The following is a 16467-nucleotide window of genomic DNA, read 5'->3' as shown; positions in this document are numbered from 1 at the left end:
AAACTAGTTGGGAATGGTCGAGTATATTGAGAGCTATGTCCAAAATGCGTTCCCGGAAACTATCACTGATACAGTGAATTACTAGTTTTTTAAGTTCACTATCTTTCAACCGAGCAGGAACAGTATTGTCGGCAAGGGTTGAAGGAAAGCCGGATTAGTGTAAACATAACAGGAACAGATGTTGTCTTTGCAGGTGTATCAAAAGGGTTGTATGCGAATCCGATTGATATGATGAGGGTGTATGATGCATTAGGATTCAAGAGTATGACATCGGTGCCATTTATCCGTTTTGCTTTTGTTTTATTGCTGTTTTTCAATGCACAGACCTGGCAAATGTAACTATAATATAATAATATTAGCACTAGCCAAGAACTCAAATCTCAATAACCACAATTATTACACTTAATACACACCCGTTTGTTCAAATATTATACTTTTATTTTACTTCATAAGTTACATAATTATTTTATTTCCACTTGGAGGAAATACAGCACGCTAGCTTGCTTGCATATTCGCAATTGAATTCAATTTGCATGCTATTGATTATGTAACTCTTGAAATAAAAAAAATAATATGACGATTGTCATTGTCAACATTGTCATATTTGATCTACATTAAAATATTGTGTATGTAACTTCGTTCAGTTTGCAGTTGAAATTCTGAAATGCTAGACGATATTTCATTGCGATCATGAAAAGTAATGAACTATGACGGATGTATTCATGCAGAATGGATGAGGACATGATTCAGGTCTGAAAATAAAATTATCTGACCTACTATAAAATTATAGCACACCTAAAGACAAAAAAAACAAATGTAATGTATAAAATAAAACAACATTTGTTTGTTATTACAGATACATTGCTGTTAGCAACTGTTTCAAGCCATTTATTCGGCTGACAGCTATTTTTATTACTTTCTCTATTGTCGGTTAAAATGCCAAGCAACACATTTTATCATACGTATATGATTAATTACAGTGTTATCTCAAATTAATGAATTTGTAATTGTCCAGTACTAGATTCCTATGGTAAATTATAAATTTATGAATTGTAATAATTCATTTAAGTGGCCAGCACTAAGCTACCTACCTAATTAATAAAAAAATGAATTCAATAGTTTATAACTGGATACCTGTATAATAACTATATTCATAATTAATTAATCAATTTAAATTAGCTTATAATAGAATATACAGCATAAAGTTATAGTAGCTAATTATTATATCTTTCAAGTTAATGTATTATAAAAATATTTTAATTTCAAAGGCAATGTTAAAAGAGTCGCTGTTTTTTTTGTTAATTTTTTTTTGTTTTTGTATTTTGTATTGTTTTTTTTTTTGTTTTTGTTTTTTATTTCTTATAAACGACCAAAACTATTTCAAACATCATCCAGTGAAATCTTATGAAGAGGACGAAAAACATAAATAAATAAAATGAAATGAATTGTTGAAAGAAAAAAAAGCTAAAAGAACTAGTTTTTGGAAATAATAGCAACGGAACTCGTATAATTTTTTTTGTATCAAGATATATCATAAAAACATGAATAAGAATCCCGAAAGATAGAACGCTTTATAACTCCAGCAGCAATCAATTTTGGGTCGGCGAACTTCTCAATTTTGCAACTTTGTTAATATTATCTGCAATGACGATACAACACACACATCACGAGCTGAAAAATATTTCGAGAGGCCGTTCTTCATCGTCTTTAGAGTATCATTCACGCGATTCTGAACGTGTACAGGTTTTTGACAAACAGCACAATAATTGCTGATGCGGCGTTATTTAACATTGTGGTTTGAACTACAAGTTGATTTTTTTTTAATTCAAAGAACGAAAGAAGAATTGCAACATCCTAAATATTTGACCAAACATTTTATGCGCATAACAAAAATCCTACTATGCATAATTTATTTTTTTCTCTTTTCGATTTTGATTCTAAACTGATATACCAGAACATCAAATTTCAAATGAACCAAGATAGACTTGTGATTTACCGATTTTCCTTTAAATATTTTTGCACTTATTCTTTTATTATATTCATTCATTTGTTCACTCGTTGATTTATTTATTATTATTCCTTTCTTTTTTTTTTGTATTTTATTAGCTATTATTAACATGATTATTGAGTCCACAATATGCACAGTTATCTGACTGTTAAATCATCCACTTGAAATGATTTACAATTAGCATGTCAGTTTTGGAAAAAAATGTAATATCATTGGTTAATTTTAACTGGTGCCATCTGAAAAGATGAAAATAATGTGCATATTGTTCACCACTGTTATTTTCATTGATTTTGTTATTGTCAATAACTACTGCCACTATTGGGTTGAAAGAGATTGACTGACGGGCCATTGACCAACACAATATTTGATATTAATATTAATTAATACTCATCTGATAAAACGGGTGAGACCAGTTTCCAACAATGGTCTAATTGTCAATCCAAATTTAATTGAATTTGAGAATTCAGTAATGTTTTGTCCTTTCCTTCGAAAAAACAGAATGAACAACGTCACTGTGAATGTTACATCAAATCACATGAAGCATGCAATTACTGAAACCGAAAATTGGTAAACTAGTTTGAAACAAAAATCTTAGACTTCTGGAAGGCAAACAATGAAGTAATGTTAAGTAAAAAATTATCAGCCATGAGAAGTTAGAAAAAAAAATAATAATAGCAATGCAACTGATTAATAAATCTTATCGAATACAACACACGTAGGCCTTAGTGCATATTACCATAGATATATTGTTCAATATATCTATGATATTACTACGTAACTCGAGTCTATTATTAATAATTGTATTTATTACTTGATAGCCAAATGTCGTGAAAATTACCAAATCAAAAACACAGGGCTAAACTCTAATGGCGACCGCTATATAAAAAATCAGATTCAATTATTTCATATAAATATCAATTAATAATATAAATTGTTAATAAATGTAGCAATAGTAATATTACTTCTATAGTATTTCTCACTAGACACGATTCAACATACAGAAAGTTTCTCGTTATCATCATTATTATTAATATTGTTATTTATAATTAGTATCTTAAAGCTGTCTAAGGACTCTCTGCGTGGCAGGAGTTCATTTTATTTCCTTTTCCAATTATTCGTTATCCTTTCATATTACTGTGTTTTATGCATATGTTTCGGTTTTCTAATTTTATTTCCAATCTTGCCGTTATCATTATTATTACCATTATTATTATTATTATTATTATTATTATTATTATTATTATTATTATTATGATTATTATTATTATTACCATTATTACCATTATTATATAATTGTTATATAATTATAGTTATTGTTGTTGCTGTCATTATCATTATCATTATTATTACTGCTACAGTTATTATTATTATTATTATTATTATTATTATTATTATTATTATTATTATTACTACTACTATTATTACTATTATTATTATTATTATTATTATTATTATTACTATTATTATTATTATCATTATAATTATAATTATGACTATTATTATTCTTTTCTTTTTTTTTTGTATGGTTTTGTTTAACTTTTGTATATAGGTATCTCGTCCTTATATTTCAGGTAGATGTTTGTTACTGCTTAGAAATTTGTATAAAGTCATAGATCACAATATCATACTAGCTTAGAACTATCGATTCCAACATCTTATAGTATTGTTCGCTAGCCAATCAAATTTCATTATTTCCACATAATTGAATCATTACTTTTGGTAGTAATTCACATAGTATTTGTATGTAAGTTGTTTTAACTAACAGACCACATCATAAGACTATTATTGGTGCCTGTCTATCTTAAATTTTTTCCTGTCAAACGGAAAGTATGTTGTACGCGATAGAAGGACATGGATTACGTAAATCCTTCAGATAATAATGCGTTCACATAATAATAACAATAATAACAATAATAATAAGAATAACAACAACAACAACAACAATAATAATAATAATAATAATAATAATAATAATGCATGTACCAAAAATTGCTGTGAAAAACAACACCTCGTTTCGACCTAACGACTATTCCATGGTGGTAAGTGCAGAATAGTGGAATGAGGAGAAAGGTGAAGAAATCTGCAATGTTTTGATGAATAAGCAGAATGAAATTATCAACAAAATATTTAATTCATCGATTGCGATGTGGTCAGCATTGGTATATTTATATTTGTTTATACATCGACGGAATAAAAAAATTACATCCGTTCAATTTTTCAAATTTAAGCATTTTTTTTTGTCAAATTTAAGATGGACAGGAGTTTTTATAGGGGTTATTGAGCTATTACCGCACCTCTCAATTATAATATTGTAATTATTGAATTTTCTTTCTCAGTATATATATATGTGTGTTTATGACTAATAATTCTTAAGTTATCGAATTCAGACCAGCCGAAATTTAGATTTTGAATATGCAACGAAGAAAAAAGAAATAAAAAAAAAATATTTAATTATACAATATGATATATTTTTATTGCTAAAAAATAAATAGAATATTCATCTCTTCCAAAATAAGGTGCATTTGATGCACGATTTCGACAACTTTAATTAAATTTTTCCTAACATTGTTTACAAATAGAATTTTTCTTTTTTTTTCCATTTTCCCTTTTTTTCAAATTTTCCTTTTGTTTTTTGTGTTTTTTTTTTTTGTTCAATCGCACCAATTACTGATCATAGTTAAAGCAGCATGTTTCACTACATAGATGATGATATAGATAGAAAGAAAAGAAAAAGATTTTCAAGTGGAAAAAGAACAAGAATAAAAAATAAAAAAATAACAATCAATATAGCATGCGGTATGGAAGTATAACAATTTCAAGATATAATGATTTATAAGTATGTTTTCTCTTCGTTTGTTTTTCATTATTTTTTTATCCAATCCGTTCGTCTTTCGCACTCAACTAGCTTCAAGGTTTTTTTCCGTTTTTTATTTCGTCTTTTTCTTTCCATTTGCGTTGCGCAGACATAAATGTCCGAGGGCCTAAGTATCTGTGATTAATTAATTGATTTGGTTATTTATATATTTCTTTTTGTTTTTCTTGTTTTTACTTCTTTTGTTTTTTAAATTCACAGACACTTAGGTCCGCATGCGTTGGCATTTTGTTATAATATAATATAGATTCTATATAAATAATATGCATTCATATAATTATACCTAGGATGCAGTGAAGTTGCATTTTGACGTAACGTCACGTGGATATTGTTATCAATTAGGTACACCATGCACACCGTCGCACACGCAATATTGAATATTTTGTTTGCTTTGCTAGCGTCTTATGTTCATATATACCTATATGTATGTACAAGTGTATATACATATAAATATATAATATACATATATACCCATATGTATATATGTACCAGAGTGTGATGACCTACTATTTTAATTTCATTTAATTTTATCTTTGTTTTTTTTTTGTTTGTTTCATCTTCTTTCTTTTTAGTACAATTCGGTGGAACATTATATGTAAATATAATATATTATATAAATTTATCTCGGTTTAGTTCTCATTTTTGTTTACTTTTTACTTTCCTATATAATGTAACATTATTTATTATTTTCTTTTAATGACAGAGATGTTATTATTTTTTTATTTTTAAACAAGTGCGGTGTGTGTTGGTGGTGGTCGTCGTCGTGGTGGTGGTGTGGTCGTGTGATTTTACATTCAGAACTCTCTCCATGTAAATTTTTTATCACCTATTTCATATTCGTAATTTTAATTATAATGTCCAGCTTCGGTTCGTCTCTTCTCTGTTTTTCCTCTTTTATTTTATTATCTTTACTTTAACTTTGTAAGTTTGTGTTTTTTTCTCTTTTCGTTTATATATAAATATTCAATTTGTGGTAGAGAACTCGTTTCAGTTGAAAGAAACTTTTTAGTCTCGTCAGAATTTTTTTCTATGAGTTCCAAATAGCAAGTTTCCAACGCTGAAACAAACGTCAGAACCTAAAACGATGCGATTTTTTTTCTATCTTCTTGCATTTTCTTCAATATACTGTATTGTATATCATTAATAATGATATTGACCTGGCGATGTTTTTTTTTTTGTTATTCAATTGTTGTTGTATGTATATATATATATATATATATTTGTGTGTATATATATTTCTTTTTGTCAATGGTCTTGTTCGTGTATGCGCTCGTAATATTCATTAATAACAACTATATATCCATAAATTCTGAACAATCAAATTCAATTGTAACATAATCTTTGCTATAGTTCATTTCCTAGGAGGAATCAACTATCACTATATGAAGGGCACAGGGGTAATTCAACTGCGAGTTAAATACTACGGACTGTTCGGACTGTTATACGAATATTAAACGTACGATTAGGTATTATTTTTGCTTTTTTTCGCGTTATTCAAACGTAGTGCCAAGTGGTAATATGAACAACGTATGAAGCATCAGAAATATATTAAATCGGATGAAACAAGCGAGCGCCGCTGATCTGATTGCTCCCACTTGGTGAAAAAACAATAACGTGGTTAATTCTACCTACCGAGTCACTGATAAGCTTCAATCAAAATCTTACTGAGTGCCGATAGAAAATACAAACAATTTACATCGAGATACATACAAAATGCAGAGATTAAAGAAAGAATCAACTTTTCGAAATTCGGAGCGGAAGATTTTGGTAATATTGTTCTTTTAAATTTCACGGAAGAGAAATTCGAGCAATTTATATAATATATGCGATATAATTGACAGGACTGCTTATCAGGAAATGAACGGTAATAGTAATACTATTTGCATTATCAAGTCCGCGTAAAATTCATATCTGTTTAGGTAATTATTCATTTGTAAGATAGGTAGCGTAATATGCAATGATTTTTTTTTGTTTTCTTTCATTCTATATACACATTTTGGGCTGGTACTATTAATTATTTCATCGTTATTCAGCCATTTTCCAAAAAACCTCCGACAATTGATTAATAATAGTTTCATAGTCATCTTCCCTCTGTCTCTACCGTTTTCATATGAATGATGATGATAATAAACTCTGACAAGTTTAATTTGTTTCTTTAACGGCTTTAAAACGAGTTATTGTTATAATTCAAAAGTTAAAGTTAAAGTCTTTTTCACTTGAGTAGGGGCGAGTCTAAATTAGGATTAGGCTGTTGTGACGATGAAGGTGAAGGTGCCTGCGCCACCATCGTCTTTCCATCTGCCAGATTGTTTCCACCAACGCCACTACTACCTCCACCGACGCCACCTCCTCCTTCTTTCATTTTTTCACAGTAATCCGCAAATATGTCTCTGAATCGACCCCATGACTTTTCTGGCACGGTAATCGCTGTTCTAAAATTCGTTTTGACCTTAAAAAAAACAAATGTATTTATTTCAAAAAATAATTTATCAATGTCTAATAATGATAACAAATTACTCCAGAATGTGTCTCCTACCTCTGAAATTCGCATATAAATGCCACGATTATTCTGGCCGATGTCGAAATAAAAATTTTTGTTGTCCACGCGCATGTAACGGCCCTCAGGTAAATCTCCTTTGAATCCACCATCGTCTGTACCGAATTCTTCTAGTAAATCTGTCAATGCATCACGAAATTCTATCATTCCTTGGGCTGGTATTGCTATCTGCGACCTTGGTCCGCCCCGCGTTATTGTCTGAGAGACCTAAGGACAGGAAAATTAATTATTCTTCAAGATTCATCGCTCTACTTTTCCTTATGATAAAGTGTTTTGAAAAAGTTATAAGATATCAGGATCGACGAAAACAAGATAACATATATTACGTAGAATGATTACTTGGTAGAAGATACCGTGCATTGTTCCATTGAAAGAAATATTACACAAAAATATGAACAACACTAACAGAAAGTTTAAGATAATCGCAGCTACGACCATAAAACAACCGCAGTATATAAATATTAAAAAAGTCACATGCAATAGTCATTGTTCATTCATTGCATCCTATTTATTTTGTGTCTACTTAATCCAGCGAAGAGAAAAAATTTACCATCAATGTTTAATGTCTAATAACACAAACGTTGCGCTAAATATTAAGAACATTCGGTAAAGCCATTATGTATAATATCCGTGAGCAAATGAACGTAAGTTTGGAAAACAATCAATGATACATATTGGAAAATTTTACACATTTTGATATGCGACAGACAAGCTGCATGATAAGTTTTATTAATATCTATAAAAGTAGATTCCTACTATTTATTAAAGAAAGTTGTATACTTGATGGTCGGTACATACAGGGTGACTCACCCTCAGGAAACGGCCACGTGAGTTTTCCTTGAGGTCAAGATAGTACCGCCGATTATCTTTCACCATCATTTCTGATTTGAGTTTCCCGTCATCTGGCACGTTGTCTGGATTTGGGGGACCTGATACGCACAAAAGCTAAGTAGTAAAGATAAATCTGGCAGGAATGTCTAAGAGTTGTTACTGTAACTCTTACAATTTTTTATTAAAGTAGGTATTTGTGTTTAAAAATAGAACAAACCTAGTGACGCATAAAAATCACTGAACGTGGAAAGGTGATCTCGAAATTCAGAGGCAGTGCTCAACGCCAGGAAAATCTGGCTCCTTCTTCCATCGGCTCCAATCTGTTGGAAACAATTAGATTTACATGAACATTCGAAAAACTATAGCGTACACTATACGGATAGTCTCTTGAAGAAACAAGACTTAGAAATCATCAACTTTATATTCTAATTCTGATTTCATGATCAGAGAATATCAATGCCCTGAAACGATGAGTTGCAATGATGTGAATTCATCTCAAGGTAATTAAAATCCGAAAGACGTGCAAAATTCAAAGTATATTAACGGCAAGATACCTCAGCAACTTTGATGAATCTGCCACGTCTGTTCTGTTTCACATCAAGATAGAATCTCTTGCTTTGAATTTGCAGCATCTTCGTTGCAAGTTCCTGCTCACCCTGCTGGCTGGGCTGGCCTGTAATTTTGGAGAAAAAACACAAAAATATAACAAAGGTTTTGGTGCTTAATTCCTAATGGAGAATGCATGTAATCACGACAAACAAATGTATGATTGTGACGTTCAATAATTTTTTGAACTTCATGCAAATTTTGGCTTTTTACTCTTTTTTTTCAATGAAAATTCCATTGCATAGCCACTGAAGCCAGCTAATAAGTACCATGGCTATTTGAGGCAAGAAACTAAAAGGGTTACGTGGATAGAACAGAGGGTGGAACATCCCTTGGGGTAGGACTGGTACTTTAGCTGGAACATGTACAGCATACCTCCCCTGACCCTTAACTGATCAATAACAGCTGCACGCCAGGGCAACGACCTCTTTCCCAGCTCCACTAACCCCTACCCTAAAGCTGTACCCTTTCCAAGGTACTCTGAGACCTCTGGCAATGTTGGAACCCTAACTTTAGATCCATTTGAGGGTCACCCTTTTAAAGAAAGCTACACATTTCAAAACATACTTAACCGCATCCGCAGCGTCGAGTGTTTAATTTTAATGAAACTTTTCACCAGATAACTTGAGTTCGCTCCCAATAGCATTTGATTATCTAAAAAAATTCGGACGCATCCTGTGTCGAAGTTCAGATTATTTTCAAAACTAGACTAAAGTATCGTTACTTTGAAATTTTTTCATCATAGCAATCAATTATCCGATCTCCAAATAATATTAACAAATATTTTATGAATTTTGATATTGGTGCGGGTGCGAATTGTCAGGGCAGTTGCACAGTTTTCATCAGAGTAGATGCCAATGTTCCATCTACTTTTGTCTATAGATCGGTAATCCTTATTGTAATGCGACTTATTATCGACACCCAAATAGTCGCTTTCATGTGTAAAATCTTGAGAAAAAATAGACCAAAAGTTATACAACGTCAAATTTACGTGAATTTTTTATACCTATTCTCTCCGGGGGGAAATATTTACGTTCTCGTAATTATGTTTTTTCTTTTTACAAATTATAGATGCTCAGTACTCGAGATAAATCAGTCTGAAAAATTTGAATTATTTCTTTGCAAATCGATTTTCCTTCATTATTGCGGAACGAAAATCAGATTATAATATCTGTATCTCACTCTAATGTTATTAACGTCGTTAGGGGACGACAGAATATATTATCTCATAGAGATCTTCGGGCCATCGTCAGCAAATTTGGAAATATGCCCGATCTTAAAGCTCGTTTGTAGATTCGTCGTCATCGTGCAATCGATACGCAAATATTTTGCGCGGGCTTGGTTTCATCTGGTAGATAATAAAAAATAATTTCTCCATAAGTTATACTTCAAACAGAGAAATAACATCGATTAATTATCCGAACGGAAAAAAAGATGTAGGCAAATCAAATCAACAATAAACCTTCGATGACATTCCAGGTAAAAAACAAAAATGAAAATAAAAAAACGATTGAATTTTGTCTGAATTGTGGCCAAAAAATTGAAAAAATGTTGATGACGATGGGCCAAAAATCTACATACATATGGAATAATGATGGTCATATTTGAATCGATTTTCGAGGTTTGAAGATTATTTTTTATGTTTACGTACTGGATTGCTGTAGGCCACCGGATATCGGCGTGGGGCTCAAATTGCCCTGAAAAATTCTGCTTTTGAACATCCTGTCAATGTTTGCATAATCCGTGTACCTGAACCTATACATTCTTCTTCATCGGTTTATTCCTCGGTACCGTCAAATTAACGAATTTCTTATTTCTCAATTCGAGCACGTCTTCTTCGTATTCAACTTCAAATAACTACACCCTGCACTTGATCCACCCAAAAATCAGACTCGCCGGGGCAATTCTTCGTATCAAATCATATCTCATGATATTTCCTCCCCCATTGTATTACTCACTTTAACAATTCCTTTCCGGAAACTCAATTTAGTCTCACTTTCGAGCATTTTTAAACAAATGTTCAATATTTTATTTTCCATATTCTGATTTCATATCCATTTGATTAATTTGTTCAACTTTTTTCTTCTAACAATAAAACAAACACTGATCGAACACGAATCATCCGAGTGACTACTTGTTGTTATTATTTTCCAATATCACACCATTTGTTTGCATCCTACGTTTTCCACACACCGGCAGTACTTTGAACGGCATTGAAAAATTTCGCGTATTGAATAATCTACAGATTTGTAAAGAAAATTTGGAGGCATTTTCGATTCCGAGAAACGGCGATAGACCGTTGATTCGATTAACTTGATGAAATACGAAATATCGTTTGATTAACGGCAAATATTCTATTCAATAAACGAATGAAAAATGAAAACACCAAAATCTTCCGGCGCAGGAGGAGGCTGTGGGAGACTAACGAGAACGAGACTAGCTGCGCCTCCAGACCCGAGTGCATTGATCTCTGCGCCGACGACCTGCCTCAACACGAACTGCAGTTTCACATTCACACTTTAATGCTCCTCCTGCTGTACTGCCCCGGATTTCTCGTTCGTTATCAAATTTAGACCGATCGAATGATAGCTAAATTAAAAACTACTAGCAGTATCAGTAGATAAAACTTTTATCGATTCGCATCGAAAAAATAAAGGTTACTATTGGTTTGTTACAATTTATTGATCGTCAATTTTATAATTTCAAATAAAATTTAAATACGGTAGAAAATTTGTCGAATGGCTCCTTCTCGTCACGTTCTCCGTTACCACATAGCTAACAGACAAACTGTACTTTCTTGCCATAGTTTGTCATACCTTCACTGCGCCTGTGCATTCCGATGAACGCAAAAGAAATTTATTATTTTTGAGTACTTCCTTCATATGAAACATTTGATACGTATGACCTATAATTGTATCGTAAGTTGTAGTTTGAATAATTTTCCAAAACTCTAACATGGTTTTGACGCTTATATCGTGTAAATTGAAAAATTCTTAAGGCTCTTTGTATCGTCTCCAATAATCGACAAAAGAAAAAAACTTTTCGTTCTCCATCCTCCCCGCCCAAACGCAGAATGACAAAAAATACACGCGTGATGACGACGCAAAAAAAGAGCAATCATGACCTTATCAGCAGTGATTATTATACCAAAGTTTGCTCTGACAGCACTCATTATTGAGTAAATTTCGCTACAAGTTACATAAATAATTTCACGCATGTATCAATATGGGTAAATAACATACCTGTACATGAATTATAAAAGTAAATAATTAATGGTTAAATTCGTTCACGAATCTTGAATCAATTACTGTTCTAAATAATGAATGACTGGATAAAACTGGAGCCGGTGAAAAACATTAAAAAAAAAACAACATTCGAATAATACAGCGATTCATTTATTTTTACCTTCGGGGTACCAATATTGTATTTTCCCCATAGTATCTCCCCATCCGTTGGCCAATGTCTGTTGTATATTCACACTATAACGATTTATGTTTTTCACAATTTCCCCCATTTTTTCAGGGGAGAACACAAAAAAATATTTGTAAATGATGAAATCCACTTGATTCGAGAAAAAAAAACACACACGACACCGTTTACAAACTAAAATTTACGAGGCACCATACAGACAGAATTGCATCAACCCACGTGGTCACGCGTTTAGATCGATTGAAAAACTGATTCTGCTTATGTTTAAATAATTTGAAACCAATTTCTTCAGTTTTGATGAAATTCACGTAGACGATATTATGATGGTGTTTTTTTTTTGTGGTTATTATTGTTAGTAACATTTCTTGATCACATCGTGGGAAAAGAAAGAACCGATTACGTTAAAAATAAAAAATTTACATAAATTCTGAAAATTAGATGCTAGAATTAAGTCGATAGGATAATTGTATACATAAAAAATGGGGGAAAAAACAGACTTATACCGGTAAAACCTGCGCTCTCAGGTCCAACCTGATGAAGAACGGGTCTCTGACTGAAAGTGCAGATACGATACGGAATACGAGGCATACGGTTCAGTTCTCTTTGATGACACATCGTTCACAATGAATGCTTCGTTGTGTCGTCAAACGCGAAATCGGTGACGTCTCGGTCATTCATGGTGCTCGCTGTCATGCCTAAAGAATGTACGACGTCGTCTTTTACCCTCCAATCAGAGAGGATAAAATTTCAAACCATGTGACATGGACCACATGACATGTCGTGACGTCACCACCAGCTGAGAATTTTATCCCCACCTCAAACTAAACCTCACCTACATGCACCCTGCACTCGTCTACGAAGTAAAAACGTTACGTTAACTGTATTCTATTTTTCTACGTTTCATAATATTTTTACTCTCCACTTGTTTCATTTTACAGGACATCGAAGAGGCTATGTCTAATGATTCGTTTTTATTACCTGAATCATCGCACAGGCTGACGTTATATCTGGCAAATCTTTGATCCGATATTCAAACTTAACGATAATGGTACAATTAGAACAGACAGAGAGAGAGGTATGACGCTGCTGTGGCGTGAATTGCGGGTGTAAAAACGAATCTGATAATGACGTCATTGGGGAAACGACGATATATAATCGGATTTCGGGGAAATTTCAACGTTAATATAAACAGGATGGAACCGACACACTTTCTTGGATGAATATGATTCACCTAGTAATCGTCTCGCCAGCTTAAAAATGACACTGTGTTCCTCTACTCTATTATTAAAATGATGAATTATTAACAGATTAATGTTGTGACAGTTGCAATAATATTTATCGCAATTTCGTCAAAGATGTAAATAACATTTGATCATCATTTTTTCTTACAGTCCAGTTGCCAGAGAACGTTCTCAAAGGTTGCAAAAAAATTGAGGAGGGATAAAACGAGCGAAAATTTCTAGTCAACAACCAACGTACAGAGATCCCAGTAGATTTGGATTGGAATTGATCGATTTCTCAAATTTTATTTCACTCACCGGATTCAAAGTCTGCGCCACCAGTCTCAGTACTACCAGGCCCATATTCTGTAATCGAACAAATAAGTGTCAGCATTTCACAGTATAGTGAATATATTCACTATTAAATCATGAAAGTCGTAGAACTAGGGAGCAATTAGGAAGAAAGCGATCAATGAAAGAATGTTGTCTGTTTAAAAAAATTGATTCCTCATTAATTTTAACTTGTCTCTTTTATGTAAGGAAATTATAGAAACGAAAGTAAACTGATATGAACATAATCTATTCTGGATACCTTGATTGTGTAATACCTATGACGATAAGATTATAATACACATAGGCGTCTGAAAGCAAATGATATACGTGATGAATTTAGGTATTATATCATGTTATCACGTTAATCTAACATGAAAGCATTTAGTTTTTCAAAAGCAGACATTCAATCAATCCTGCTAATTCGTTCTTGCTGCACGTGTCAGAACAGGGTTGTTAAATATCTTTCTCTTATCCGAATATTAATTAAATTTTGCAATGAACTTGGAGAATGAATTTAATATCTTCAAAATAAAAGTGCAAATGTAGGGAATCTTTTTCGAGGATTCATAAACTTATATTTAATGTTCTGAAAAGTTGGAATCGGACTTGGTGCTTAATTTTACAAAACAATCATCAATATTGTATTCGTATAACATAATTCAAGATTTGAAGAAAATTTAGAGAAAGACAATTGACATGGGCAACAGAAAACATCTATATCAATGATGTATTTTCAGGAACCAATCTAAAGATCATCCGAATTCGACAAAATGAAGATTCGATAAAATTCGTTCTAATTATCCACATGGACCAGATGAACTTGGAGTCGATTTAAAGTTTCCATCAATTTAGTCTAGAATCTTTATTGTAAACTGGTGTATATAGTTGAATGACTTGCAGCAGGATACAGAGGAATATGCTGTTCCATGTTACGTAATCAAATGAAATTAGAAAGCACTCAGTTTGATATATTATCAATGTTTACATGTCATGAACTAGCCCTGACCTGGTATGGTATACATAAGGTTATAACTGGTATGACATCATTTGTTAGCATTTGATACAATAATGCTGATGAAAAAAATGAACATGTTTTTGGATTGAATAATATCCCCATTGCGATACATTCTTTGACTCCTAAGAAAAATTATTGATATTTTATTGAAACTAACGAAAACTTTTCAAAACATCAATGGCTGTAATCGTTTTCATTGTCTTGATGATATTTTTAAGAACTCTCACATCAGAGATTTATCTAAATGCAGAGTAGAAAGATCTCACACTTTTGTAATCCAGATATTACATCTAAAGAATAGTTTCTTATCCGGAAGAGCAGCAGATTACTGGCAGAAGGTTTGTTTACGTAGAATGTCATGAGTCAGTCAGAGTAGTTGGTTGACGCTTGTAGAAATAGACAATGGTTCAAAAAACAGCTTCAAAAGAATTAGGATATTGGAATGAATAATATTAGTTAAAGTAGAGTGAATAAATGTGTTTAATAAAGATGTAGAAACATAGCAAAAAAGAAACAAAGCTCAGAGAGTTTTTGAGCGGCCAGTGATAAAAGCTATTGAGGCGCGTGCTAAATTCTTTTAGATTTCTTTTTGAGGACAAGAGGATTTGGGGAGGGGATCACCCGTGACACGTGTGAAATTTCGCGAGAGCTGTAACCAGATGGACTTTGCGTTTGATGTGCTCCAGATAGATTGGCAAGAAAAGTTACATCACAAATATTTTCGACATGTAATACAAGGATGTTTATGAATTTTTTTATATGCGAGTGATCGAAAAAGGAAACTAATATTATCGATAATGAGCCATTTCATTTGAGCTGTGTGACTCTGATAAAGAAACATAAATTTGCGAATATTTAACAAGAGCCTCTCGGCAAAAGTGCGGCCATCTTGGATCCTGCACCATCGAAAAATAGCGATTTTTTTCCCCACATCTGACAGAACGCCACGAGGCATTTAAACGTTAATAGCCGGTTTTGTTTAACGTACAAAATTATAATTATTATAATGGAAATATCAAGCGAAATGCCGGCGAGTATAAACGCTTGGATAATCGTATAAACAAATGTCCTGACACGGAAATTCGGAGCAGGGATATAACATCGTTATACGAATACATTGTGCCGAGTTTTTCCATTAGTTTTTCGGCTTTTTCTTACTTGGACGTTGATCGTCCAGGCTTTCCTGGTCTGACATTATTATTCACGGTTCCTTAAACGTTTCGGCAGCTGGCCCGACAACCAGAAACCCCCAGCACTGAGCACAAGCCAGTCACAAAACCCCAACACACCAACCAAACACCACTTGCAAATTTTTCACTTCAACTTCACTCCACGGCACCACACGGCTCACGACTCCCCTAATCGCACGCACGACCGGAACTCACTCTGCCGTCAAGTGTCAAACTTTATAATATTAAATATGCCCCATATTTGCTCGCATTAGAAGCTAATATTCACCGGTATTTATTGGTTAGCCTTGCATTTTCATTCAACTATTTCAATATTCATAAATATCTCGTTGCCTGCCAATAAAAACCATCAAACTATTTTCAAATATAGAAGCGAAAACGTCAGCAAGACGAGGAAGTGACGCAT

At 32.6% G+C, this 16467-nt stretch overlaps 1 protein-coding gene across 4 annotated transcripts; it reads right to left on the bottom strand.

Annotated features, from left to right (window-relative positions):
* Nucleotides 1-6020: 6020 nt before the first annotated feature.
* Nucleotides 6021-16442, bottom strand: LOC105683108 (transcriptional activator protein Pur-beta-B). Of its 4 annotated transcripts, none has more exons than XM_020850715.2 (7): nt 16030-16442; nt 13842-13889; nt 8823-8941; nt 8486-8588; nt 8248-8366; nt 7417-7644; nt 6021-7329 (listed from the first exon to the last, which is right to left on the bottom strand). In XM_020850715.2, the coding sequence occupies exons 1-7, from the start codon at nt 16064-16066 to the stop codon at nt 7093-7095; spliced, it is 891 nt and encodes a 296-aa protein (XP_020706374.1). In that variant the 5' UTR covers nt 16067-16442; the 3' UTR covers nt 6021-7092. The 4 variants fall into 4 exon arrangements, with proteins under 4 accessions (XP_020706374.1, XP_012250893.1, XP_048505593.1 ...); XM_012395470.2 differs by having other exon boundaries at nt 8236-8366; nt 16030-16439; XM_048649636.1 differs by lacking the exons at nt 13842-13889; nt 16030-16442 and adding an exon at nt 12280-12773.
* Between the last annotated feature and the right edge of the window lie 25 nt (nt 16443-16467).

Source organism: Athalia rosae, chromosome 2 (assembly GCF_917208135.1).
Source record: "Athalia rosae chromosome 2, iyAthRosa1.1, whole genome shotgun sequence".
Classification (NCBI taxonomy): Eukaryota; Metazoa; Arthropoda; class Insecta; order Hymenoptera; family Athaliidae; genus Athalia; species Athalia rosae.
This window is presented reverse-complemented; position numbering and strand designations above follow the sequence as displayed.

Bases quoted from the DNA above. Each gene is read 5' to 3' on its own strand.
- LOC105683108 (XM_048649635.1), bottom strand. From the start codon at position 12,388: ATGGGGGAAATTGTGAAAAACATAAATCGTTATAGTGTGAATATACAA. The intron at 8,367-8,485 runs GTTTGTTCTATT...TGTGCGTATCAG, and splicing joins TGATTTTTATGCGTCACTAG to GTCCCCCAAATCCAGACAAC. The intron at 7,645-8,235 runs GTATGTACCGAC...TCCTGTCCTTAG, and splicing joins TCCTGAGGGTGAGTCACCCT to GTCTCTCAGACAATAACGCG.